Source organism: Sturnira hondurensis, unplaced genomic scaffold (assembly GCF_014824575.4).
Source record: "Sturnira hondurensis isolate 20B ecotype Veracruz unplaced genomic scaffold, ASM1482457v3 Scaffold0017436, whole genome shotgun sequence".
NCBI classification, from domain to species: Eukaryota; Metazoa; Chordata; class Mammalia; order Chiroptera; family Phyllostomidae; genus Sturnira; species Sturnira hondurensis.
Genome location: NW_028090067.1, coordinates 12,742,354 through 12,767,949, shown reverse-complemented (window position 1 = coordinate 12,767,949; position 25,596 = coordinate 12,742,354). Strand labels below are relative to the sequence as shown.

At 50.9% G+C, this 25,596-nt stretch overlaps 1 protein-coding gene across 4 annotated transcripts in view; it reads right to left on the bottom strand.

The window, feature by feature from the left end:
- Window positions 1-25,596, bottom strand: part of ABTB3 (ankyrin repeat and BTB domain containing 3) — a 262,591-nt gene that overhangs the window by 22,661 nt on the left and 214,334 nt on the right. For 2 of the 4 annotated variants that reach the window (XM_037068139.1, XM_037068142.1), the window contains 8 exons: window positions 18,184-18,349; window positions 15,818-15,907; window positions 13,725-13,826; window positions 11,782-11,875; window positions 11,531-11,666; window positions 10,659-10,879; window positions 8,942-9,120; window positions 1,456-1,561 (listed from right to left, as the gene is read on the bottom strand). In XM_037068139.1, the coding sequence (XP_036924034.1) occupies window positions 1,456-1,561; window positions 8,942-9,120; window positions 10,659-10,879; window positions 11,531-11,666; window positions 11,782-11,875; window positions 13,725-13,826; window positions 15,818-15,907; window positions 18,184-18,349 (1,094 nt within the window). The remainder of the gene's footprint in view (window positions 1-1,455; window positions 1,562-8,941; window positions 9,121-10,658; window positions 10,880-11,530; window positions 11,667-11,781; window positions 11,876-13,724; window positions 13,827-15,817; window positions 15,908-18,183; window positions 18,350-25,596) is intronic. The other 2 variants (XM_037068141.1, XM_037068140.1) reach the window with 2 other exon arrangements.

The window sequence follows — 25,596 nt, the reverse complement described above, 5'->3', positions numbered from 1 at the left end:
GCCCATGGATGACCTGAGCTAGGGTGGGTCAAGGCCTCAGCTGGGGCCAGCTCAGGGCAAGTGTCCAAGAAGAATACAAGCGGAGACGGCTACCCTAATGGGACTCAGAGCACCCAGGACCCTCAGGTCAGGTAGGTGCCCCTCACGTGAGTGTGAGTGTGAGTGTGTGTGTGTGTGTGTGTGTGGCTCATTCCCCTCTCCTCCGAGCTCCCTGTAGGAAGCACCACCAGAGGAACACGATGGCCTGTCACTGTCCCGTGCGCGTCCCCCTCAGGGAGGCCTGGGGGACAGCTACCATGCACAGCTCAGGCTTCTTTTATTATTTGTCCTCCAGTACTGGTTTTATTACATTTAAAAAAATCACAAAATTTGTACATGGGAGGCTCGCTTTTTCGTCTTTCCTTAACACTTCCCATTTTTTTACATTTAGTATTTTGTTTTAGATTCAGGTGCACAGCAGCGTGGTTAGACAGTCGCATAAACTCTGAGTGTTCCCCCCGGCGTTCCCAGCACCCGCCTGGGACCACACAGAGTTACCACAGTGTTGTTGACTGCACTCCCTATGCCGCACTCCATATTCCTGTGACTATTTTCTAACTACCAATTTGTACTCTGTTTAAATAAGATTTTTAAAAAGATTAAAACACCTTATTTTTAGAGAGAGAGGAAAAGAGGGGTAAAGGGAAGGAAACACTGACGTGAGAGAGAAACATCGACTGGTTGGCTCTTGTACACGCCCCAGTTGGGGGCTGAACCCACAACGTGGGCATGTGCCCTGACCGGGAATCAAACTGGCGACCCTTCGCTTTGCTGGATGGCACCCAACCAAATGAGCCACACTAGTCAGGGCCCCATCTGTACTTTTTAATTGTTCACCCTATTCACCCAATCCGAAAACCCCACTCCCCTCTGGCAACTATGTGCATCTGAGTTAATTTTGTTTATTTTGTTCTTTAGATTCCACATATATGTAAAATCAGATTGTGTGTATCTTTTTCTGATTAATTTATTTAACTTTGCACAATAACCTGAAGGTGCATCCATCCTGCTGCACATAGTAAAATTGCATTCTTTTTTATGGCTCAGTGATATTCCACCACATATATGTACCACAGCTTTTTCATCTGCTGGTCTATTGATGGGCACTTGGGTTGCTTTTAGAATCTACCTGCCTGCCGGGCTCCAGAGACCTCCTCGCTGTCACTGCCTGTAATCTTTCAATTAGAGGAAGAGGGTGTTGGTGAGTCCTTGTCCAGCTTCCTGAGGTATTTCCTCCAGTTTTCTCCCATAATCCAAGTGATATCCTGATCTGCACCTGCCTGACTCTGGTATCTATTTGCTCTCAAATATTCCCCACTCTTCTTTACAGGCCTCACTTCTTTCCCGTCCTGAAATCACAAAGCAACACCCCTCGCAGGGCAGGGCAGGGCAGGGCAGGGCCGGGGAAACACTCACCCAGGCGGGAGGTCTGCTTCCGTTTGATCTCCGTGAGCTTGGGGATGGGGTAGGGCCCGTAGCAGTGAGTGAAGATGACGCACAGCTGCTGGCTGATCACTTCGTTCTGCGGAAAAGAAAGAACAGCTCGCCTTGCTGGGGGCTGTACAGGACCTCCCGCCAGCTGTTGCCAGCAACAGGTCCCCCAGGGGGAGATGCCCACAGATGCATCTCAGGTTCTGAGAGATTGCCCTGGACCTCAAACGTGCCCAGTCTGCCCTGGCGGGCAGGCCCTTGGGCTGTGTGCCTGTTTGTCCACTGTCTATTGCCAGTGGGTTCATCGGGGAAAGCTTGTCATTAAATCCTTCTCTCTTGCTCTAATCATTTACTAGCCACTGGAAAGGAGGCTATGTAACTAATAGAACGGAAAATAACTTTGTATCCCAAACATACTTTTATCAATACTCCAAAATTCTGGAAGCCTCTAATTGCCCTGAAAAATACCAGCAGAAGGCCCTTTTGATCCCGTGACTGTGTTGCGATTGCTGAGATACAAATGGTCCTGATTCAGCTTTCTTAGAATTTGATTCTGGAGCAGAGGCATTTCTGGACCCAGAGCACTCAGCTGAATCATTCCTCAAAAAAAAAAAAAGAAAAAAGAAAAAAAAAAAGCGGGGTGGAGGAGGGGGAGAGTTCTGCAGTGATTGCTCAGAGACCAAGGAGCCTACATCTGAATGAGCCCATCCTCTGTGTGTTGGCTTCTTCCCCAGGGAGCCCACTGCTGTTCACAGGCCTCCCTCCAACCACAGGTGTGCAGGGGGGAAGCCGCCAATCACAGCACCTGGATGCTTTTTACTGGTGAAGGGGTTGAAGCTTGGGGCTCAAAGGGGGAGTGAGATAGAAAGACATTTATGAAATATTTTAAAAGTAGGTTACAACACAGTTTGCTGTAGGTATTTTTGGAAGCAAAACCCTACATATGCATCTATTTAGATTGACAGGTATTTATAGAAAAAGCTTGGGGAGAATAGAGTAGCTACCTTTGGGTGGGATTACAGTGTTTTCTTTTTAGCTGGATTTTCTACAACAAACAGCGGTTGCTTTTGTAATAAAAACAAATATTATTTTGGGGACAACCCATAATGTCAGCGGTTCGAGCTGTTCATGAATCCACTCCTTGGTGCTCCCGAAGCAGAGGGGTGCAGCTCGGCACATGAAAAGGAAACTCAGCCCTTTGATGAAAGTGGATGAGATCCCAAGAGGCATCTTGTCACTTCTGACAGACGCGCGGAGCTGCTTAAGGGGATGCAATCACATTGAACAAAAAAAAGGGACGCTGCTTTTAAAGATGATGCCTCATAAACAAGGACGTCAAATGCTCCTTCATGTAATAGTAGCAAAGGGACTGCCTCTCTCCTAGTTTCACGCAGCGGTTCTCAAAGTGCAGCCCCCAAACCAGCACCTTCGGCGCCACTTGGGAACCTGTTAGAAATGTCCATCCTCAAGTCCCATCCAGGACCTTCTGACCTGGAAACGCTGGGGGTGGGGCCCAGCAGTCTGTATGTTCACACGTTTTCTGGTGATTCCGAGGCTCCCTTAGGTTTGAGAACCAGAAGGTTTCATGGACTGAAATGCTGTCTTGGGTTTGGGCTAGGCTGGGGGCTGTAAATTCGCTTAGTCGGGTCTAATGCTTTGCCACTCAAATGTGCTCCACGGATCAGCGGCGGCAGAGTCGCCAGGGAGACGGCAGAAATGTAGACTCTCATTGGAGGCCAGGGAATCAGGATCCACAGCCACGCGCTCTGCATGTGGCTCCCCCACACACGGATGTTCGAGAGGCAGAATTATGGCCCCTAGATGTTGCACGCCCTAATTGCCCTGATCCCTGCGGCTGTATCACGAGAAATCCCACCTGTGAACATGTTACCCTTATGGGGCAAAGGGGACTCGGCAGGAGTAAAGTTACCGACTAGAGGACCTGAAAGACAGGGAGATAATCCCAGATTCTCTGGGTGGACCTGGTGTGATGACATGTGCCCTTAAAATCAGAGGTACCGCCGGCACCTGCCATTCGGGCCCCTTATGGGTGTGCACAGGGGGTGAACCAGGGCTCTTCGCGCTCAGAACCGTGTGGCTGCGCAGAACTGAAGGGTGAGGAAGAGAATTCTTATTACTACCTCAGTTACCAGCAGGCTCTCCTGAGATGGAGTCTGTGGGTTTGGGGGCTGATATCTTTCCTCTCCTTCTCTGACCCCTCACTGCCCTCCTAAAAAGATACCGAGACACATTCTTTTCCTTGGCAAGGGGTGCTAGGAGGGTCCTGAGGTGCTTTCTGGGCAGCGTAGGCGGGGGGTTCTATGCAGTGGTAAAAACACGGGCAATGGGACCCCACGGCGCTGGGCCCCAGTCCTGACCTACTAGCTCTGTGACCTGAGGGAAAAGTTACTCAGCTTCTCTGGTCCCCAACCGTCTCCTCAGAAGTGGATGGGAACTACCTGCTTGGCCAGGTTGCTACGAGGATTAAAAAGAATGCATCACAATCTGCTGTTAGCTGGAACCACAGGAAAGGGCCAATAGTTGAATTCCCAAAATGGCCATTTCCCATAATTCAGATTCATCTCTCTTTTTCTAGATTCTAAAATATTATGGAATTAATGGCAGCTCCTAGGAAAAGAAAAAGAAACTTACTATAATAAACATACATGTCCATTTTTAAGACCCATTTCAAGATGAGAAATTAAAAAGAGGCTGAACTTAGAATCAAGAGAATGTGGAATTACTGTTCCTTTCCAGGGCCACTGGCAGCGAGTTCTTTGTCTTAGTCAATTTGTCCCCATGCGGGACCCCTGGTCAGCAGTGAGTGCTCCCTGCTGACCACACCTGGAAAAGGTAAAGGTGGGAGGGTTGTATGGCCCTGAGGATTCCCAGGAGGTCAGTGCTTAGCTCCAAGTCTGTCCACACCCTTGGACTTGTATATACGATGAAACTGAACACACCATGAACTTAAAATGCTTTTAAATCATCACCCATTTATTTTGTTATGCACTTCTATTTGTGGCAATTATGAGGGCTTTCTATTCATGATAGTAATGTAACGTTTGCTTTCTAAATATGTGGAGTAAAGGTAAGATGGCTTAAAGAAAAATATTAAGTAAATAATAACGAGTGAAGCTACCCTTCAGGAATGAGAGGGAAACCAGACATTCTCAGATGAAGGGAAACAGAGGGAATCTGGCACCAGAGCTGCCCAGAAGGGCGGCTGAAGGAAGCTCTCTGAACAGAAAGGAACGGATGAAAGGGGGAACCTTGGAACGTCAGGAAGGAGGAGCATGGGAAGCAAAACCACGGACAAACGTAGTAGGCTTTTTGCACCCTTGAGATTGATATGTTTGGTGGTTCATGCAAAAATCATAACACTGATGTGGTTCTAACTGTATGTAGATGACATACTTAGAGACGGTTAAATATGTCATAGAGGGGAGGGCAAAGGGACACAAAAGGCACGTTTCCATACTTCATTTGGTATTATGTATATATAATGTAATGTACATATAATGTAACGTAATGTATATAATGTGTATATAATGGTATTATGTATATATATATATACATCAACCCAGCCACTAAAAATGCTGTACAGTGAGATATACTGCAAACCATTACAGACAAATAAAGATGGAATTCAAAAAATGTTCAAGTACTCCAGAGGAAGGCAGGAAAAAGAAGAGAGAGGAACAGAAGACAGAAAGACCACATAGGAAACAGGAACTAATATGGTAGTCTTAAGCCCTAAAGTATTGATAATTAAATTAAATATCAATGGTCTATAAATCCCAATTGCAAGACAGAGTTGGCATGGTGGATAAAGAGCCCGGCCACGTGCTGTTTACAAGAAACTTCAAACATAGCGATAGAGGCAAGCTGAAAAGAAAAGGGCGGGAAAATATCACACAAACATTAAGCAAAGGAAAGCAGGAGAGGCTGTGTTAATAATACTAGATTAAGGAGGCTTCAGAGCAAAGAAAATTAGCAGAAGCCAGTGGGGCATGGGGATGAACAGAAGGGTTAATTCGAGAATTAACAGAAGGGTTAATTCGAGAAGTCGCCGTGGTCCTACGTGGACGCGCCCCAACCACCAGAGCCGCAAAACACGTGAGTCAGAAACTGATGGAGCTGGAAGGGGGAAGAGACCGACCCAGCAACCACCGCTGGAGACCTGAACAGTCCTCGCCCCAGAGACAGGCTCGCTGGACAGAACGGCTGTGGAATAGGGAGGGCCTCAGCGTGATCGTCAGCCAAGAGGATGCCACAGAACTGCGGAACACTCCACTCAGAGCAGAAAGCACATCTCTTCAAGTGCCCATGGAACCTCTACCAAGACAGGCCATCTTCTGGGCTATATAACAAATCGCAAATGTTTAAAAGGACTGATATGATATAGAATGTGTTCTCTGACCATGATGGAGTCAAACTAGAAATAAATAACAGAGCGAGAACAGAAAAATCCCCAAAGACTTCAAAACTAAATAACACACTCTTAAATAACCTGTAAGCCAAAAAGCAAGTTTCAAGGGAAGTGAGACATTATCCAAAACTGTGGGACACAGCTAGAATAGTTCTGAGAAGAAAATCGATAGTATCCAATGCATACATGAGAAAAGGAGAAGTTACAAATCAGTAATCTAGGCTTCTACCTCGACAACCTGGGGGAAAAAAGGCAAAATAAAGCCATGGGGCCTGACCACAGCAATATCACCCATGCTTGGGGATACTGACTTCACACAGCAGGAGGGAAATTTATTCCATCTTTTTTCCCCACTGTGCCTGGGACAGGTGATGTGTCATACCACATTTTACCAGTAGGGGTTGCCACTGAACCCCACCGCACCCTACGTAAGAACAAACAGGACTTTTGAATGTACTGTCCTTACAGACTGCCCCTTCCTGGAAGAAGCTGCCCCCTGCCTCATTCCTGGGTCCCCCTGGGCCGCAGCTCCTTGCCAGGGAGCAGGCCCTAGTGCATCCATTCTGGCAAAGGCCCCTCCCTTCATCCTTGCCCCCAGCTGCTGTTGTCTGAGCTGTTGGCTACTCTTGGAGGGTGGAGGCTTGGTCACGCAGGAGGGGGGGCCTGGCTGGGTGCTATCGACCCCCTACTTCCCGGTCTGGGTGCTCACCACACAGGTAGGTTTACCCCGTGACAATTCATTTACTCCATAGTTACAATCTGGGCACTTTTCTGTATGTGTGTCGACCTGCAAACTATAGTTTACTTAAAAAACCCATAGATTAGGTTTACTTAAAACACAGGAGGCTCCAGTAATTTCTGGAATTCCCACTATAGCCTGAAGAAAGGAAAAAAAATCCCAACCAATAACCCCCAAACCATTTAGAACTGCGGACCCTGGGAACAGAATTGGGAATGTTTTTCACCACCGTGGTTTCTTGGGTAATTTCAGGTGAAAGCCTTTTTATTTATTTTCCAGTTGGGGGGTGAGGGGCAGGGAGCATTTGGTTTTGAAGAGCTTCCAGCAGGGTTCACTCTAAATAGAATTGCTGAGGCTCATTACCGGAGGCCTGCACACCTGCTCCCATTCCGGTGCTCGGGGGGCCGCCGTCACGCACGGATCCAGCCCGCAGCGGGCCTGAGACGCTGGGCTGAAGGAGGGGCGCTAATGAGAAGGCCTGGCTCTGCACCCCAGACGGCGCTCCAGGCTCGGAAAGCAGGCAGGCCCATGCTGCCACTTCACGGCGGGCCACCGCTGCCCGGCAAAGGCTGCTCCACACTCCTCTCTTCTCGCTCGTGGGCAGCTCGTTGGCCCCGCGGGGCAGGAGAACCCATGTTGCCTGCTTGGTTCAGAGGCCCGTTTCCTCTGAGAGTTCACAGGCTCCATTGTCTTAGAGGGGCCCAGAGTCCCCCCTAAGGCTGCTCATGTGAGGGTTACATGAGTTAATTCCTATAAGGTGCTTAGAATCGTGCCAGGCATTTGGTAAATAAGAACCTACATATTTTACCTTAAAACAAACCCTCCTTTTTGTCTCAAGACAGTCCATTACAAAGAGGGTTCCAGCGAGTTTGGGGAGATGGGACGGCCTCCGTGATTTAGGGTCTCCAAGGTTCTGCAGGAGAGAAACTGGGAGAATCCCATGTTCTCCTACGGGGAGGAGCTGGCACTCAGCTGGCTACACGCGGTGTTCGCGGGCTCCCAGGGGCCCGGGCTGCCCTGCACTGTGAGGGGATGGTTTCAACAGAACAGCATGAGAGAAAAAATGGAGGTGCCATGCCCCCTGGTGAGACCCTCATTGTGATAGGGATTAGAAGGCACTCCCCCAGTGGCAGGGACACTGTGAAGGGCATGGACTCATTTTATCTTCACAACCAGCCTAATACAATCATTGCCCCCATTTTCAGCTGTGGAAACTGAGGCAAAGAGAAGTTATGTAACTTGACCAGGTCATAGGGCAAGTTAAGTGGCAGGGCCAGGCTTGAACCCCTGTAGTTTGGCTCCAGAGCCCATTCCTTGAACCGCTGTGCTACCCAGTCCCCTGTGGCTCCCTGATAAGCCTTGGGGTATATGATGGTTGGTGCCCAAACTCCACAAAGCCTCTCAGGCAGACTGGTTCCCTCTACTGCTTCCATAGCCACAGTGGTGGGGTACCTTTCACCCCTCCCCCTGACCTGGGCTCTCCACCCCATGGCTGGCTGGGGAGTGGCACACCATAGCTGTCCATTCTCAAAGTTCTACACACACACACACACACACACACACACACACACAATGCCACATGGCCCACTGGTGGGTACTGGGTGTCTGTGTGGTATCACCAAACAAGTGACTTTTAAGAACTGATCACACCATAGCCCAAGGGCTGGACCGGTTTTTGGAAGGCTGCACCATTTCCCTGTGGCTGTGAATGCAGTTGTCAGCAGGAATTAGGGGGCCATGGGGAAGGGGCAAGTCTCAAGGGGTCAGCACTGGGCTCACTGGATCTCTGTACCTGAAAAGCCTCCCCCAGGGCCTGGTTTCCAGGAACCTGTAGCCCATTCTTCTAGGGCACTGCACCGGGGTCCCTCTTCCAACTGGATTCCTATCTGTCCATCAGGCCTGCCCGAGCCTCAGCACCTCCATGACGCCTCTGCTGACCAGCTCGCACCTCTCAGAGCCTGTGCCACCGAATCTGACGTTGTTTCATAAACCACCTCCGATGATGCCCTTGGGGTATACTTGCTGGTGTGGCCTCACCAGCTTCTGTGCAGATTCTCGAGGTTAGAAGATGTCTCACTACTTTATCATGTACCCAAGCACCTTGGAACATAACAGGTGCTCAGCAAAACAGCTGCCCCACAGATGACAGCACAAGTCATTAGCCAGTTGGGGTGCACAAGCCAGCAGTGGCTGTGACCACAGGGATCTGCCCGAGGCATAGGATCAGGCTAAGGGACCCGTGAGCTGGGGTGCCTCCGGCCTGGCTCTCTGCCCACGGCCCAACGGCTTTAAACCCCTCGTACCTTGCTAGCTTTCAAGATCTCAAACATCAGGGGCAGGCCTTGGGTAATGAGCTCCTCCGTGTACTCTTCCTCCTGAATGGTCTTGAACTCCTTTAACAGGCACTGGATGAGAGGCCTGCGGTGTTGCTGAAAGGCGATCCGAAGAGACTCCAGCCACGTGTGCAGGGTCCATGGGACACCTGGGGGTGGGGGAGGGATGGGGGAGGGATGGGGAGGGATGGGGGAGGGCAAGGCAGAGAACAACCGAAAGAGCAGGCATGTTTTTATCTAAAACTTGGCCTCTTCCCAGGACATTACCAAATTATGAGACCGAGAGACAGATGTTCAATGGATAAAGCCAGTGTTGGTTCTCCCCGCCCTCCCCAGAGACTTGCAGGAGTTGAAATTAAAGGTCATAATTCAATTCCCTTAAGTATGGGTGTCCATTTCTTCATGCTACTCATATTATTAGGGGCTGTATTTTACAACCTATAATCATGGTGTAGAATATTGGAATTATTATGCACACCACTTAGGCTGATGACATACTTCTCAGTGCTGACTTCATTTGTCTCCAGCCCCTCTGCTTTCTGGGGCGGGAGAAGCTCAGGGAGGGGCAGAGTCTTGCCCGGGATTGGGTAGCACATCCGTGCCCAGAGGAGAGCCGAGAGCTGGTGAAACTCACCGGGGAGCTTCACCACCTACTGCTCTGGCTAAGATGGATATTGACATCTGCATAAGAAGACATGGAGGATATTGCTGCTGTTCCCCTGTGCAAACCATTTCCATCCGCAAGCACTTCATCAGGTCTTCCTCCTGTAATACCAAGCTCTCCAGCAGCTGATTGCTTTTGGTAAGCTGTGCTCCCCTCTCCGGGTGAGGCAGGCAAGAAAACGCATGCACATCACCACTGTGTGTAACGAGCTGACCTATCAGAGTCTCGGGCTGCGTCACCATGCTAAACAGGCTTTTCAGGGCCACCACGTAAACGTCCCACCCACTGAACAGCCATTCCCCAAGAGGTCCGTTTCCAAAATAGCATCAGGGGGCCCCACTGCAGGCCCTCCATCTACTTCGACCTGCCACACCCTGTGTTTAAGGCCCACGCTAGCTCCTGCTGTTTCCATGTCAGGCTAATGCCTCTAGACTGGAGATGGCCGGGCTAGCCTGTTCCCTGGATGCATGGAGGAGATGGCCGGAGGCTACCTTACTCAGGGAAAGGCCACCCCAAACTTTTCCAAGGAGTGGCTGTGTGCCCTGAAGCTCAGTGGGTGGAGCCCTGGTAAGGAAGGCAGGTCCTCACCCTCACCGCTGCCCGGCCACAGCTTCCATGGATCTGGGTGCTCTGAGCAGTTCCCAACTACTGGGAACCACCTGGGATGATTGTTAAATATAAAGATTTCCAGCCTTTATCCATCCAGACCCTCGACAGCAGAGCTTCTGGGTGTAGGGCCTGGCAATGTGTATTCAGATGAGTTCCCAGGTGATTCAAATCCCTCACTCCCTAGGGTCCAGAGTTTGGGAATCATGGAAAGGTGTCTTGAGGATGGGGCTTTGGGGCTGGCAGGGCGCTGCGATCAGTGGGGACAGGGTGGGTGTCTCAGCAAGGAAGTGCTCCAACCAGCAAACCAGAGGGCCCATGCAGGGGTGAGTGTGTGTGTGTGTGTCTGTGTGTGTGTGTGTGACCTGGAGCCAGGCAGTGGTGCCGTGCCCAGTGGCAGAAGGTGCCCCGACTGACCTATGCTCCTGATGTCAATTGTGACATCCACGTAGCCATGCTCAGCGCTGTGATACATGGCCTCTCTCAGGGCTCTCAGTTTGGCCTTGCTGTTGCGGCTGGCGCACAGGGGGGGCGGGGCTGTCTCCGCCAGGTCAGTCCCCTCAGCCAGAATCTCCTCCAGGGACAGGATATCACTCTTCTCCTTCTCTGGCTGAGCGAGCAGTTTGCGGAACACATTCCTGTCAATCATAAACCCAGATAGGAAGACACTCAGAGAGGGAAGGGCTTTGCCAGGGCAGGGATGCAGCTGGGGATCACTCACTTGGGACAAGGGAATGTGATGGGGCCAACTCTGGGGTGGTGGTTTCAGAGTCCTGCCCACGGGCATCATGTTCGGGGGATGGAACAGCTAGTGGGACGAGAGCTAGTGGGGAAGGCCTTCTTCAAGGACAACTGGGAGCTAAGTGTGTTCCTGAAATACCTAGAAGGCTCTAGAACTCTGCACTCCCCACAGGGAATCTGCTTTACCTGGGGTGATGTGTAATAGAACCCGATGGGTTAAACTGTCCTGAAGGAATGGGGATGTGCAGATGTACACCCCCTCTCACTTCAGAGAGGGGATGTAGTCCGACCCACAGGGGCCAAGCGTGAGTTTCTGTGTGGGGAAAGCTGGCTGGGAAGGGACAGACCGAGCCAGTCTGCGTAGACGTGTGCCGCAGGAAGCTGGCTCTCTGCAGAGGGCTGGCAGCGAGGGCCACTGGCCGGGCTGGGGCCTGCACTGCCTCTGGGCCCCACACCCAGAGAGGCAGCGGGTCTGGGGTAGGCCTGGGAATCTGCATTTTTAACAAGCACCACTTGGGGCCTTGTGGCTCTGGCCCATCCTAGCCTACCTGTGTCCGTGGGCTGCGGCCTGGCTGAAAGAGTTCATATCCCCCTGGGGGGTTGTAGAAATTCCATTCCTGTACATGGTTCCTATCAGGGGGTCCGCACCACGCTCCAACAGCAAACTAACCAGCTCAAAATTGCCTGCAAGCCCAGAGAAGGGGTTTCATAAGGGAATAAAGCAGAGACACGGTCACAGACACATCAAAGGCCAGGGTGGTGGAGACCCTCGGCCAGGGCGGGAATCGGCGACCCTTACCTACGGCGGCTGCAAGCTGCAGGGGCGTTTCCGAGTAGTTCTCCTCGCCATGCTCCACGGAGCCTTCCACCTTGGCCCCGGCGTCCAGGAGGAGCTGTGGAGGAAGATGGCCATGGACATGTTTAAAGGACATGCACGGTGAGGAGGCGTCAGAAAGACCAGTGGAACTCAGTGCACGGCCAGTGTTCCTGCTCTCCCTCTGGGTCAGTGACCGTGTGCACAGGGGGAGGGCGACTGTACCTCGAGGATGAACTAGGACCTTCTGGTAGCTTCTAGAACCTGAGACCTCTCAAAGTGGGGTCCACAGATCAGCAGCAGCATCACCTGGGAGCCTGTCGCAGACATTGGCTCTTTACATGGACATTTCTGGAAGCACCGAGATACAACCAGAGGTGTGGAAGGCTCCCTTTTGGGGTTGCAGAGCACTCACGTGGTTGCTTAGAACCGCAGATTCAATAGTTCTGAAGGACTTTGGAGACCACCTGGGCCAGCCAGGGCAAGAGCCCCTTCTAGAGTGCCCTGGAGAGCTCTGAGGACAGGGCAGCACATGCCAGGTTCCTGGCCAGTGGGATCAGTGAATAAGTGGCAGAATGAGCTTCTACGGTGAGTTCTGCTTTGCAGGACAGAATTCCGTGCATTGCCTAAGATATCCAGGCTTCTTAAAAACCGAGATTCTGTCCGTGCCAGATCTCACGCACAGGGAATGTGCTGTTGCTGATGGGGAGTGTGGTGGGTGGGGGGAAGCCTGCTTTCTTCATCACCACGGGCTCCCCGAGGGCACAGCCAGGAGGGCTGCCTCCCTGGCATTCCACGACTCGTGCACCTGCAGTGGAGCGGGGGCCTGGCATCTGGTTGGCTTTGCTTGGCCGCCCGCTGGTCCTATTCCTGATTTAAAGGCTGGCGATGCTTCTGCATGTTAATGGATGGCATCTGTGTCTGCTGGGCCCGCCACGGGACCCCTCCCTTTCTTAGATTCCTTTATTAGGAGTGGGCTGGGCGTGACGCTGTGCAGGTCTCAGTGGCACACATCACATACTCAACTTCCTGAAACATGACTTTGGATCTGTCTGCAGGGTTCCCACGGCCTAGGAAACAACAGAGGACCCCTGTGGAACCCCGGTGGCCCTCTTACACTGTTCCCTGCTCTGCACTGATTCTCCAAGGTTTAAGCACATAAAAGGAGGTGAGCTCCCGATGTTCCCGACGCTCATCACTCACTATGGGGTCAAGTGTGGTCACAGACGTGGATGCTGATCTCTCTTTTCTGATGGAGGAAAGACCGTGTTCAAGATCTGGAATGTTCTGGATGGCTAGTCACTGAGCATCAACTCTACCACAGCCAGAAACGGTGCAAGCAACACACACGTATATGCCTAAAGGACCTCAGATGAGGATGTCTCCCCGTGCTTGGGGAGCTGTTTCAGAAGACACGTGTGAGGGCCCTGCTCTAGATCCCTTGGGTCTGATGCCTAAGAAGTGGTATCCAAGCAAATGTCTCTTGGAGCTGTTGCCTTGGTGACTCGGATGCTTTGCTCTCCTGGCTGGAACCACCGCCCTACACCAACACCGGGGCACACCTAAGGAGAGGTTCTAAGGTCTCACGCCAGCCAAGTTTTACGTCTGTGTTACGATACACAAAATGGACCAATCCGCAAAACCACAGCTCAGGCCCCACCCCCGAGCAACTGGGAACAACCTCGTAGGTTGGCCACTCTGTATGTGGGGCTGCTTGAGGGTGCGTGATAATTTCATATTGGTTAAAGCCAGGCCATATAGATCATTACATATAATAGTTCCATTCGTATGATATGAATGTGCTATATTTAATTGTAATTAACCAATATGAATGTCTTAGCAAATATGCATGCTGGGAGAGGTAGAGATTTGCATAACGGAAGAGGTTAAAGTAAAGGTCAGATGTGGTTAGGGAAATACGTTAATACCTGAACTACAGGAATATGTCCATGCAACACAGCAAAAGTCAGAGCCGTCCAATGGCGGGTCTCGGGGTGGACGGATGGATATTTATGAGGAGTACTGACAACCTATAAACAAATTGAAGTTATTTTCAAAATGTGACCTTCACAATATTTAGACTAGCAGAGCTGACCTATCTGTGGCTAAGCACGTGGTCTAAAGATGTACAAAGGACATCCTGGAAGGTGCCTTGGGAGACGTTGGTGATGAGGGGTAGTGAAGAGTAAGGATGCCTTTGCTTCTCATCTGAAAGCAATTAAATGGATGACTTAATCTCACCACCTCTATGGTGCCTTGGAGAAGCTACAATGGCGGCTACTATGAGCCGGCTCACCTGCCTGTCTCCTCTTTCTGCTTAAGGAAAGGCGGTGGTTCTGAGAACTCCAGGACGTCAGGCAGCGTGAGATGCCTTTGCCATTACACCCGCAACTTTACGGGACATTCTTGGTGGCAGCAAACCGCAGGCAAGGGGAGGTCTGAGTCAAACTTTTGAGCCAGGGAAGACCACCACCATCTGATGGGAGACTGTCACCATCTGGTCACAGCTCTCCCACACTGTCCCATTTCACTCTTCTGCTGGCTTCCCGGTTGACAGAGACCCTCAGGTTTCTGGAAACTGGGCGTAAAAAACTTCCCTGGAAACAACACGAATAAGCAATCGGATACTGGTCCTTGTGCCATGGGGGCCTCAAAACTGCCCTGGCCATGGGAGAGGGGGCCGCACAGCAGGAGGCTGGGATCCTGCAGGGCTGGACCCGCACACGGCTCTTCTCCCAGATATTCCTGGGACCGTATCACTGTGATGCCTCTTCACTCAGAGCAGCTGACTCACTCATCGCCTGCTGGGGGAAGCCTTGGACTGGGAGCCATGGGGTGGGCTAGGGAGGACCCGAGAACCCCACCAGGATCCAAAGCTGAGGAGCCCTTGTAGGGTCTGCATGGTTTTTAGGGGGGGACATAATGGGGGGAAATCCTTGATACCTGAAACTTGTAGGATCAAAAATGGTTATGATCCCAAACTATGTCTATTGCTTGCTTTCCTCAGATGAATATAAAACTCACTAAAATCCCCCGAACCAAACAAAAAAGCCCCCTTCCCCCTGCCCATAATCCACAGTACTGAAACTATAAGAGCATCCACTTTTGAACTAAAAAGGCTTCCCAGGGTTGCTGAGTTAGGACTGTAGTGTGCCAATCTTCCCATCTCCGAGGCTGGCAATACCCAGCTGCCGGAGAGAGTGGGTCTAAACACAGCATAGAATGTGGTCAGAAAAGTGTGGTTCACCTGTTACCTATTACTCTTACCTATTACTATCATAAGCCTTGGCCAGGAGGAAGCCAATGTTACCCGAGCCTCAAACTTGGCGCTAGGTCCTCTCTATTGATTTCTTCCAACAACTCTCTGAGGGGGTGGGGGGGCGGTGTGATCATTCTCCCATTTTGCAGATGGGAACACCAAGGCCCAGAAAGGTTAAACCACTTGCCCAAGCACAAAAGCAAGTCACTAAGATGTAGATAGTGACAGAATTGGAGCCCCAGTGTCAGACCCTAAAGCCTGTGGGGGACGGCTTTCTGTTACATAGCACACCGCCTCAAGGAAGCTTAGGGTTAAGACCCGCCGCTTCAACTCGGCCAACCAGATGAGCCAATCGGGACTGGGTGGGGGAGGGGGAGCCACGCCTCAGCTCTGGGGCCACGTCCAGCTTTGCCCTGTGCAGAGGGAAAAGGGCTGATGGCTCAGGAGAGCTCTCTCTGCTCTGACCCCAGAGCGGGTGGACCAGCAGTAAGAGGCAGAGACCATGTGCAACTGAGCCAAAGCAACACTGGTGTGTTTTGGGTTGTTTTCAAGTGCAACACACATGCTGGAACTCCCTGCTGTTTGGTGGGGCCCGGGCCTCGGGATGGAGGAGACCCATCGGGCTGGTCTGACTGATTTGCTGGACTGAGTGCCCTGCCCTGGGCAGTGGGTTTCTCTCAGGAGAAAAAGCCCCCCTCTCTTCGCTCGCCTTCCCCTGGGGGCTGCCAGGCCACGGGGCCCTGCAGCCCGCTGCACCCTCACCTCCACATTCAGGTCAGCTCCGGCATCCAGCAGCATCTGAACCATCGCCTCGTCCCCACGGACGCAGGCGTACATCAGGGGGGTCATGCCCTGCGGTGAGTTAGAAACCAGAGAACGGAGAAGGTTTACCAGGTGGCCGTGTCACTTGAGGATAACAAACGGAAAATCTTACTTTTGCTTAGGAGGCTATGCTTGTAGTCAACATCCAGCATTTTTTTAAAAAAAAAAGCAGCCCTATGACTCATAAGGTCACGATCCTCCATAGTTCAAAACCAACATGGAGGCCAAGAGGAGACCGTTTATCGTTGATCTTTTTTGCATTTACTGTTGCTTAGGTTGGAGGATTTTTGTTTGCCTGTCTCAGGGTGCAATAGACCTAAGAGGGTTGGCTAAAGCAAATGGTTGATTTCAACTTAGAGCTCTTAGGAGCTTTCTGGATTCTGCAACATCAGCCCCTAAGCTACCTAACTGACAAACACCGTTGCCTTGACATTTCTTCTCCTCAGTATAACCAGTGTCCTCTTCACTCTGTACGAGATGCTGGTCGGTGTCGAGGGGAACAGGAGCCTCTGAGCATAACACCCCCATCACAGACATCTGCTTTGATGTTATCGTTTACAAGCAAAAGGCAAGCAAATGAGGAACGGCTTTCAAAGGTTCCGCATTTGCCCATGACTCCTGCTCATCACAAAGTACCACAACCAACAGAAGGCGGGGATGGATTTTTCGATAAACAGCGTTATGAAGGTGGCAATTGGGAGAAATGGTCAAGTACGAAGGGCCTGATCTTGCATCATCTACTAAAATCATTTCTAGTTTGATTAGAGATATGGAGACACAATTAAAACCATAGAAGACATCTAGGTGTAAAAGAAATAAAAGAAATCACAAAGGAAAATCATCACAGCATTCAGGACATAAACATGGAAAACAAACAAAATTCAAAGGTAAGCCAATAAATTGAGACATATTTGTCACATCATAATAAAGGGATATTTGTCACATTATGTGTCTAATATGCGAAGAGCTCTTCTAAGTAAAAAAGAAAGACAGTCAAGGTCCGATGAAAAACAGGCCGTAAGTAAAAGCTTAATTAATAGGGAGCACACGTGTATAGTTGGAGGGTGTAGAAGGAAATCAAGTCTCTGAAAAAGTGGTATGAGATCAAAAACCTTAAGACAGGTTGATGACTTTGAGCCACTATTTCCACTTTGAAGAATTTCCCCAATGAAATAATTAGGGATTTGAACAAAGATTTGTGTAAGTTTAGTTAGCTCAGCATTAGTGATATAAGTACTTATAAACAACGTAAAATATCCAGCAATTAAGGTGTGGTTGACTGAATAAATAATATGACCATTTTAAGTAGCCATTAAAAGGCATTAAAAATATTTAATAGCCCTGGCAGGTATGGCTTGGTGGATTGAGTGCCGGCCTGTGAATTGGAGAGTCACTGGTTCGATTCCCAGTCAGGGCACATGCCTGGGTTGTAGGCCAGGTCCCCAGTTAGGGGTGTGTGCAAGGCAACCACACACTGACGTTTTTCTCCCTCTCTTTCTCCTTCCTTCTCCTTTCTTTGGAAGTGAATAAATGAAATCTTAAAAAAATTAATAACATTATGAATTACCTTTATATAAAATACTAGAAACAAGATATAATAAATTCCTGTTTTTAAAAAAAAGTACAAATTGTGCGTATGTATCAGGGCTCGGGGTATTGCTCAAGAAAATCAGTGGCTGCTACTCCTCCCCCGGAACCGGCTGCATGAACTGCTCACGTGAGAAGCAGCTCCATCTGGCCCTTGTGACTTTCCATCTGGGGCCCACACTGAAGGCATCTCCCTGGCTGGTAGACCCACACGCCTTTCACTGCTCCTCAGTGTCAGGGGGTTGGGGGACAGCTGCCTATCTCTGAGGTTCCTCCTAGGGTCTCCCAGAAGGCCTTTTGTGTTTCTTACACACACCCTGAAAGTTTGGTGAAAATCTGCCTTGACTTGTTCTGTGATTCAGTAACAGGCCGGCAGAGAACTAATTTTAACCACGCTGGAAAAAGAACGTGAAGGACACATACTAAATATAAACATGATGGTTATCCGGGTGAGGGCATTGTTTACTTTCTCAAATAGGCCTATTTTTCTCTATTTTCCATTTCAGCTGCAACGATCACGTGCAACTTCTATAAAAATGAACAAGGGTATTTTTATTTTAAAAACAAAAACTATAACAAAAAAAAGGCAAAAAGAAAAAGCACTCTACATCACCAGTAGGGGGCGCCTCTGTCCAGGGCGTGCTGTTTCTATCTAGCCATGGGCCTGGGCTGATGGTGAAGGTGGGGATGTGTGTTCAGACACTCCAAGGATCCTGTACCTGTTCGCTCATGGTGTTGATCCCATCGGGCCCTAGAAGAGACACCGCCTGCTTCACCAGGTCCGTCCTCCCGCAGTTCAGCATCCGGAACCCCAGGTCCTGCTTAAACTTGGCTTCGATGGCCACTGCGTCCAGCTTCCGAGAAGCGAAAAAGCAGTCGTCAGCCCTAAAGGAAGGGAGAGGTGGTCAGCAGCTTCCTCAGAGACTGCCCAGCAAGGCCACAGAGAGTTAGGTCACACCAGGAAACTTGGCTTTTCATGGCCACTGCCTGTTCCTAGGCTTCAGTGAAAGTTGGATGTCTTGACCCCGCATCCTTCATAACTGCCGCGGGTCTGTCCTGACCTCCGTCCGTTCCCACAGCGTGCTGAGCAAAGCATCATACTGGCTAATACTTACTGTTTCCCAGGGGCTAGGCACCACGCTAAACTCTTTATGCGAATTAATTCATTCAATCCCACACAACCCCAAGAATTGAGTACTATTATTACCTCTCTCTTAACCATGGGGAAGCAGACACAGATGAAGGACTTTCCGGAGGCCACACAGCCAGCAAGCAGTGGGCAAACCGCGGCAGTCTGGAGAGCTGATCTGGGCATCTGCTGTGTCACCCTGTGCCCCCCGTCGCAGTGAGAGGTTAGAGAAGGGTGGAGAGAAAAATCTATGGGTTCCAGAAGGTGACGCAAACTCTGCTTGTACGGCATGTTACTTTCGTCTCACAGTGAAATCAATCACTTACTGAATCAAATCTCCAGGCATTGTATTGAGCAGCTGTTTGCGACAAGCTCTGCTCTCGGTGCTGAAGACACAAAGTTAAACATGTCATTGTCCCCGGCCTGGAAGGGGAGACAGGGCAAAGCACTGGCTGCTATGACCCCATGTGGTGACTGCAGTGACTGAGGGATTGGAGACACACACCAAACAGCCTAGGGGATACAGCAAGGCTTCCTGGGGGAGGTGACCCCTGGGCTGTGTCTTAAAAACGGAGATGATAGGAGGAGAGAGGGCAGGAGAATGTGTCAGCAAAAGTACGGCGTTGAGACACGGCAGGTGAGGTGGGGGTGACGATGAAGGTTTCGGTGTTTCCGGAGCCCACACTTGCAGGCAGAGTGCTAGGGCGGGGAGCGGGGCTGGACTACAGAGGAACCTGGCTCAAGCTTTACGGCTCCAGGCTTCACCCTTAAACGCCGTGGAAGATTTTGAAGCAGGCAGGGGCCTGGGATGGCCAACTCTGGGAGAGAGTGGAGGGTGGGTGTTGGGGAGCCACCCCCAGAGGTTGGAGCCATGTTAGCGCTAATGGACTAGCTGAGTGGATGGAAGAAGCCACCGATGACAAAGAGAAGTGACAAGGGCCGGAGTGAAAGCTGTGGTGGCCAGGAGGGAGCAGAGGTCGTGGGTTCTGACTTCTCCACATGCAGGTGCCCATTCCTCAGCTCGTGGCCCCGAGGCTAGGGAACCCCGCGCTGGCATCAGCATCACTGACTGTGACAGTCAGCGCTGTGGGCAGGCCCCTTCCCATCTCTCTTCCTGCTAATTCAGACTGGAAACTGAGGGACAGAGCTGGGCATTCAGCATTCTTGGCTCTGTTGTCGCCTCTGATGAACCACTTGGAAGGATTAGATTTATGTGTGGGGGGATTACCTTTTGTTTTATCCTTGGAGGAAATGATAGGGGCTATTCTAGAAAGTTTAAGGTACTAAGGCTGCTGCTCAGCAGTAGGGTTAGGATCTGGGGAGAGCCTGTGAGGGGTGAGCCACAAAGAGCCTCAGGAAGTGGGTGGAATGTGTGTGTACTTGACCCTTCACTGGGTTCCTGATACACCATTCTTGTCTCCTGACAGAGGAGCCTTGGCGGAAGGCTGCCCTGTAATAGGAACCCCATGGTAGATAGGTTATGTCAGACTCTCAATAGGAGACACTAGGCGTTTGCTTCTGGCCAGGAGGGGGAGCTGATGCAGCGAAGATACCGTCCTGAGAACCCTGAACTTGGTGTTGATAGAGGTCTAGTCTGCATGTGCGCTCCAGGAACTGGGCTGTCAAGTCAGCCTCGCAGGGCCCCCGTGTATGAGAGCCCAGGGAAGAACTAAGTAAGGTATTTCGGGGCCCCTAGTTTACCAGGACTCTGGAGTCCAAGATTAGAGATGGCCCCAGCGTTGCTGGAAAACTCTCCAGGGAAGCCTGAGAGCTCCCTGGTGGTGGGGGAGGGCGGAGGGGCTCTGGGCGTCAGCATCCAAGGTTAGAGCTTCTGGGGCATAGAATGGGGCTGTGAAATCAAGGGCCTCCTTCTTGGGAGCAGCGACGCTGTGAACTGTCACTGTCACTGAGTTTGCAGCGTCCTATTTTCTGTCTGCTAGCTTCAATGCTTGATTAATTCTCTCAATGAAGCATGTTTTTTCTGGCGTCTAGCTGAATTCCGTGTGACTAGATAAATGTTACCAAGCACCTACTGTGTGTGGGCACCACGCAAGGGGGCTAGGAGAAGGGAGACACGGACCCGACTGACCCTGTGTTCTCTGAGAGAATAATTCTCTGAGAGAATTATCTCCCAGACTGCTGAGCAGATAATTCCCAGGACATCAGGAGAAGTGTTTGCCAGAGATAGAGATCCTTGATTTTAATTAGAAAGAGACAAATGGCAAGAAAATTACTGTAGCTAAGATGATGATGATGATAAAAATTGTTGTAGGAAGCTAACATTTATTGAAGATGTACTTTGGAAATCTAAGCTCTTCCCGTGTATTAATTCATATGATTTTTACCACAAGCCCACAATGTAGATGCGAGTAGGAGCCCCACCCCAGAGATGAGGAAATTTCCCACGTCATCGAGCTGGTAGGCAGGGGGTCAGGGTTCCACCTGGCTGACCTGACCTGACCCCTCTCAGCGGGTGGGACCTGGCTCTTCTCAGTGGGCGGGTGGGTGTACCCCCATAGGCAACTGCCTGACTCGAGCGCATGTCCTTGGTGTCTCCCAGACCCTCAAATTCAGTATGTCCAAAATGGAACTTTTTACTAACACATCTACCTCCCTTCCTTCCTCCCTCCAAACTTGTCCCCCAGCCCTCCCATCTCCATAAATGGCACCACTGTCCCCTCCCCCAAACCCCAGATGCTCAGGCCAGACCTTCTCTCACACCCTTACCCATTCCATCAGCTGTTACTTTTGCCACCCATAATCCCCCATTCCAAATCCAGCCACCCTGCGGGCCAGACCCTGGCTCCAAACGCCAGCATCTCTCACCTAGATTACCAGAGTCCTAACTGGCCTTCCCAAGCAGTTTCTTAAACAAGAGAAGAGTAAGCTTAAAATATAGATAGGGCCATGCTCAAAACCTCCTAATGCCTTCCTGTGTAAGGTGAATAGACTCTAGCTCTCCCTGCAGGGCCTGGAGGGTCTCGCCCTGCCCTCCAGCCCTTCCCTCCCTCCCTCTTCTGTCCCTTCCACAGGCCAAGAGCTTTCCTGCCTTGAGGACTTAGCTCCTGCTGTTCCCCGTCCTTGGAATGCCCTTCCCCTATCTGTAGGGCTGGCTCCTTCTCACCCCTCAAGTATGAGCTTGAATGTGTCAGATCCAGAGGAGGGCTTCTCTGACCACTGCAGGTGAAGGAGGTACGCTCCTCTCCCTCGCCAGGCCCATCTCCAGGTCCCTTTCCTCCTTCCCCTGGTTAGCACCTTCTGGTGCCTGTCCTTGCGCCGGGAGCACGCGGCAGTAAGTGAGGGGCGAGCCATGCACACCACCCACCATTCATTCTTGGGGCCCCAGGAAACATCTGTCTAGCAAGAATCCCTCGGTCATACAGAGTAAGTCATGGTCCTTGTTACTGAACTTTACCAGCCGAGGGAGGCAAACGGAGAGGCAGGTAAGAAACATTCTCCATACACCATGGCTTTGTGTCCAACCGGGCTTCTTAGAAAACTGACCTTTGCAAAAATCCTAACTCCTGCAGCATTCCTGTAAACACAACTCAGAGCTCGGTTTGCTAGTTCTGGAGAGTCTCTGCGGAGTCTGCCACTGAGGACCAATGGGTTCCCCGTGGCCTGGACAAATGAGCGAGCCCTCCTAAGTGCAGAATTTACTTATGCAGAAATCTACCAAGCCAGCTCCCTGGGGCGTCATCAGAAGGCGATCACCTCGGTGGCTTTCCCTTTGAGTAGCTTTCAGAGACGCCATAAAAAAACTGGAGCAATTTAGCCAGCCCCCGAGGTGGTCAATTTCTCTGATTTCTCAAGGGCCTCAGCCCTGAGACTGGCTCAAAGCTTCCACCAGTTCGGGAACGTGACTTCAGAGAGATGTTTTCCAGGAGGCCCACAGGTCTGAGCACGGAGAGGGACACATTGCCTCCTCTTCTCCCCCGGGGAGGAGCTGGTGTGGCGGCGGGAGCTGATGTACCCTGCTGATGTCTCAATGCACACTCTGAGTGACGACGGCGAGCTGGCGAGGCTTCCCATACATTATATTCATTTGTTAATTTTTAAAGCTAGCATAGAAGTTATGAGCACGCATCTCTGGTTCCCAGCTCTGCTATTTCGCAGCTTTGTGATTTCTTAAGGCAAGTGACTTAACCTCTTTGTTGTTGAGTTCTCTCGTCTGTAAAATGAATTTCACCATAAAAGTTTCCTGCTAAGATGGTGGGTGCGAATTAAATGACATAATCCGTGTCCAGTGCTTAGAAGAGTACAGAACTTCACACATGGCTCTCAATCAACATTAGAGATTCCATACCACAGCCTTTATAAATGACAAAGCTGGGTGCGCACTGTTTGGAGAGAATATATTCTATTTGAAAGAAGCAAACACAGAGACACAGAGACTAAGGAATATCGTAGTGCCCTGGCCAGTGTAGCTCAGTTGGTTGGGCATCATTCTGCAAAATGAAAGGTCACCAGTTCAAGTCCTGGTCAGGCAACATGCCTGGGTTGCGGGTTCGGTCCCCAGGTGGGGTGCGTACAAGAGGCAACCAACGGATCGATGTGTCTTTCTCACGTCGTTTCCCTCCCTCTTGCTCCCTTTCCTCCCCTTTCTCTAAAATGAATCAGAAAAAAAATTAAAAACAAATGAACATTACAGTAAAAGCACTTCTTAAGACCTCCGATTAGACACCGTGTCTAACACGTTCCACCAAGGGAAAGGCAGGTCTTCTCCCTGTGGGGAGACCCTGGTCCTCAGCGGGCTTTGCAAGCATGCTAAGTGATGACAGGCGTTGGGGGGGGGGTGCATGGGAGTCACGCGAGATGAAAGCACGGGTTCTGGAACAGCCCAGAGTTTGGAGGCCCTGCCCAGCCAGGCTTCCAGCCTCTCCTTCCCCCTCCACCCGCAGCTCCCAGGCTCCCTGCGCACTGTCCCACGGTGACTGTGGCGAGTGTGTGGGCTCGGCCACCAGGCTGCCTGGGCTCATCCCTCGGCTCAGACCCCGCTCACTGGGAAACGCTGTACAGGTTCCTTAATCTCACTCACTTTCCTCACATGGGCATTGGCATTACATGTTTTATCATCATTATTAATTTTTTTAAAGATTTTATTTATTTATTTTTAGAGAGAGGAGAAGGGAAGGAGAAAGAGAGGGAGAGAAACATCAACATGTGGTTGCCTCTCGTCTGGGGACCTGGCCTACAACCCAGGCATGTGCCCTGACTGGGAACTGAACCGGCAATGTTTTGGTGCACAGGCCCATGTTCAATCCACTGAGCTACGCCAGCCAGGGCATATTTTACTTATTTGACAGATATACAGCACTCACCGTGTACCAGGCATATTATGAGTTTTTTTTACAAATACTAACTTGTTTAATTTTCTCATGATAACCCTATGAGGAAGGTGTTATTATTATTACCCTATAGTACAGATAAGGGGAACAGGGCACAGAGGGGTTAATGAACTTGCTCATTGCCACACAGCTAGTAAGCAGGAGTCAGGGTTTGAAGGGAGGTGGTCTGGCTCCAGAGTCTATCCTACTAACTACTCTGCACAGCCCAGTTCTCGGTGATGTGCCGGCAATTTCTGGGCTTCAAAGGGGTTCCTCATACATGGCTCTGGACCCTGTGCCCCGAAAGGCCTAAACAGTTCCCACGCCACGGCTTTCCTCATCAGTGATAAAAAAGCTACCCTTTTTTGCAGGCTCATCAGGTACCAGGCACTGTGTGGAGTGCTCCCTCTCCAGCACTTCACCTGATGCTCTCCTTGAAGGAGTTCTTGTTATTATTACTCCCGTTCTATTGGCAAGGAAAGTGAGGCTTGGCCTGCGTGTCAGGGCACCCCCAGCAGACAAAGCTGAGTCCCAAGTTCACATCCCCGTGTGGCTCTCACCTGCCACCTCGGGAAGGCAACCTAACCTCTCCAAGCTTCTGCTGGTTTCCCATCTGCAAAACGTGCCTGACAACTGCCTGTTTCTGTGGGAGGATTAAGGCAGATCCTCCATTGCAACCACGCAGCACAGAGGGCGATAATAGTTGCCCAGTATGTGAAATGCATACTTATTCGCGTGCCATTATTTTATAATTGTAGGTCTCCTTCTCAGGGATTCAATCAGGCCATCTGGAAGTCCCTCCCTCCCGTCACCCTCCAACCACACAAATGGCCTGTGCCCAGAAGGTCTTCTCGTCCCCCAGCAGCTCTGGAGCCTGGCCTCTTGGAGCCCAGCCCTCGCTGCGGTCATTTGCTGGGCCTTGCGACGGCCCCACCGTTGCTCCCTTGGCCCCTCACTTCCCTTTCCATGCGTTTCGCTTCTCGTGCATCTGGGTCTCACCAGCAGGCCAGCAATCTGGGACAGAACAACGTCCAAGACCCCTCTCAGAGACGGCTGCCTGGGGTCAGCCAGGGGGCTGTGCGTAGGGGGTGGGGATGCTTGCCCTACTCACGAGGAAGATGCTGGAGCCCACTGCCACAGGACATGGGTTGAAGTGCTCGGCTGTCTCGGGGGTGGCTATGAGTCAGGGAGGGGTCCCCACTGCGCTGCCTGGGCCCTCGCGACCCATGGTTTGGTTTCCCAAGGCTAGTGGGCAGGTTAGTCGCCTTGGAACAGAACAGAAATGTTAGCAATAATCAGAGACAAAGGAGTATTGACAGTTTCCCTAACACACTATAGTATAATACTAATAATAATAGCGTCTGACACTTTTCAATAGCTTTCCATGTGGCAAGCATTCCATGTATAGCGGCCCACCTCATCCTCAAAAGAACCCCACGCACTGGGCACCGTCGTCTCCATTTCCCAGGTGAAAAACCCGAGGCAGGGAGGTTGTGTCCCTTTCCCAAGTCACACAGTGCACAGGTGGTGATGCCAGCGTTCAGTCCAGGCAGGCTGACGCCTAAGCCCGTGCTCCTATCTTCCTTAAGCCTTCATAGGAACCCCAAAAGGCAGGCTTCAGCACCCCCATTTCACAGATGAGGAAACAGAGCCCGACAGGGGTTAAGTATCTTGCC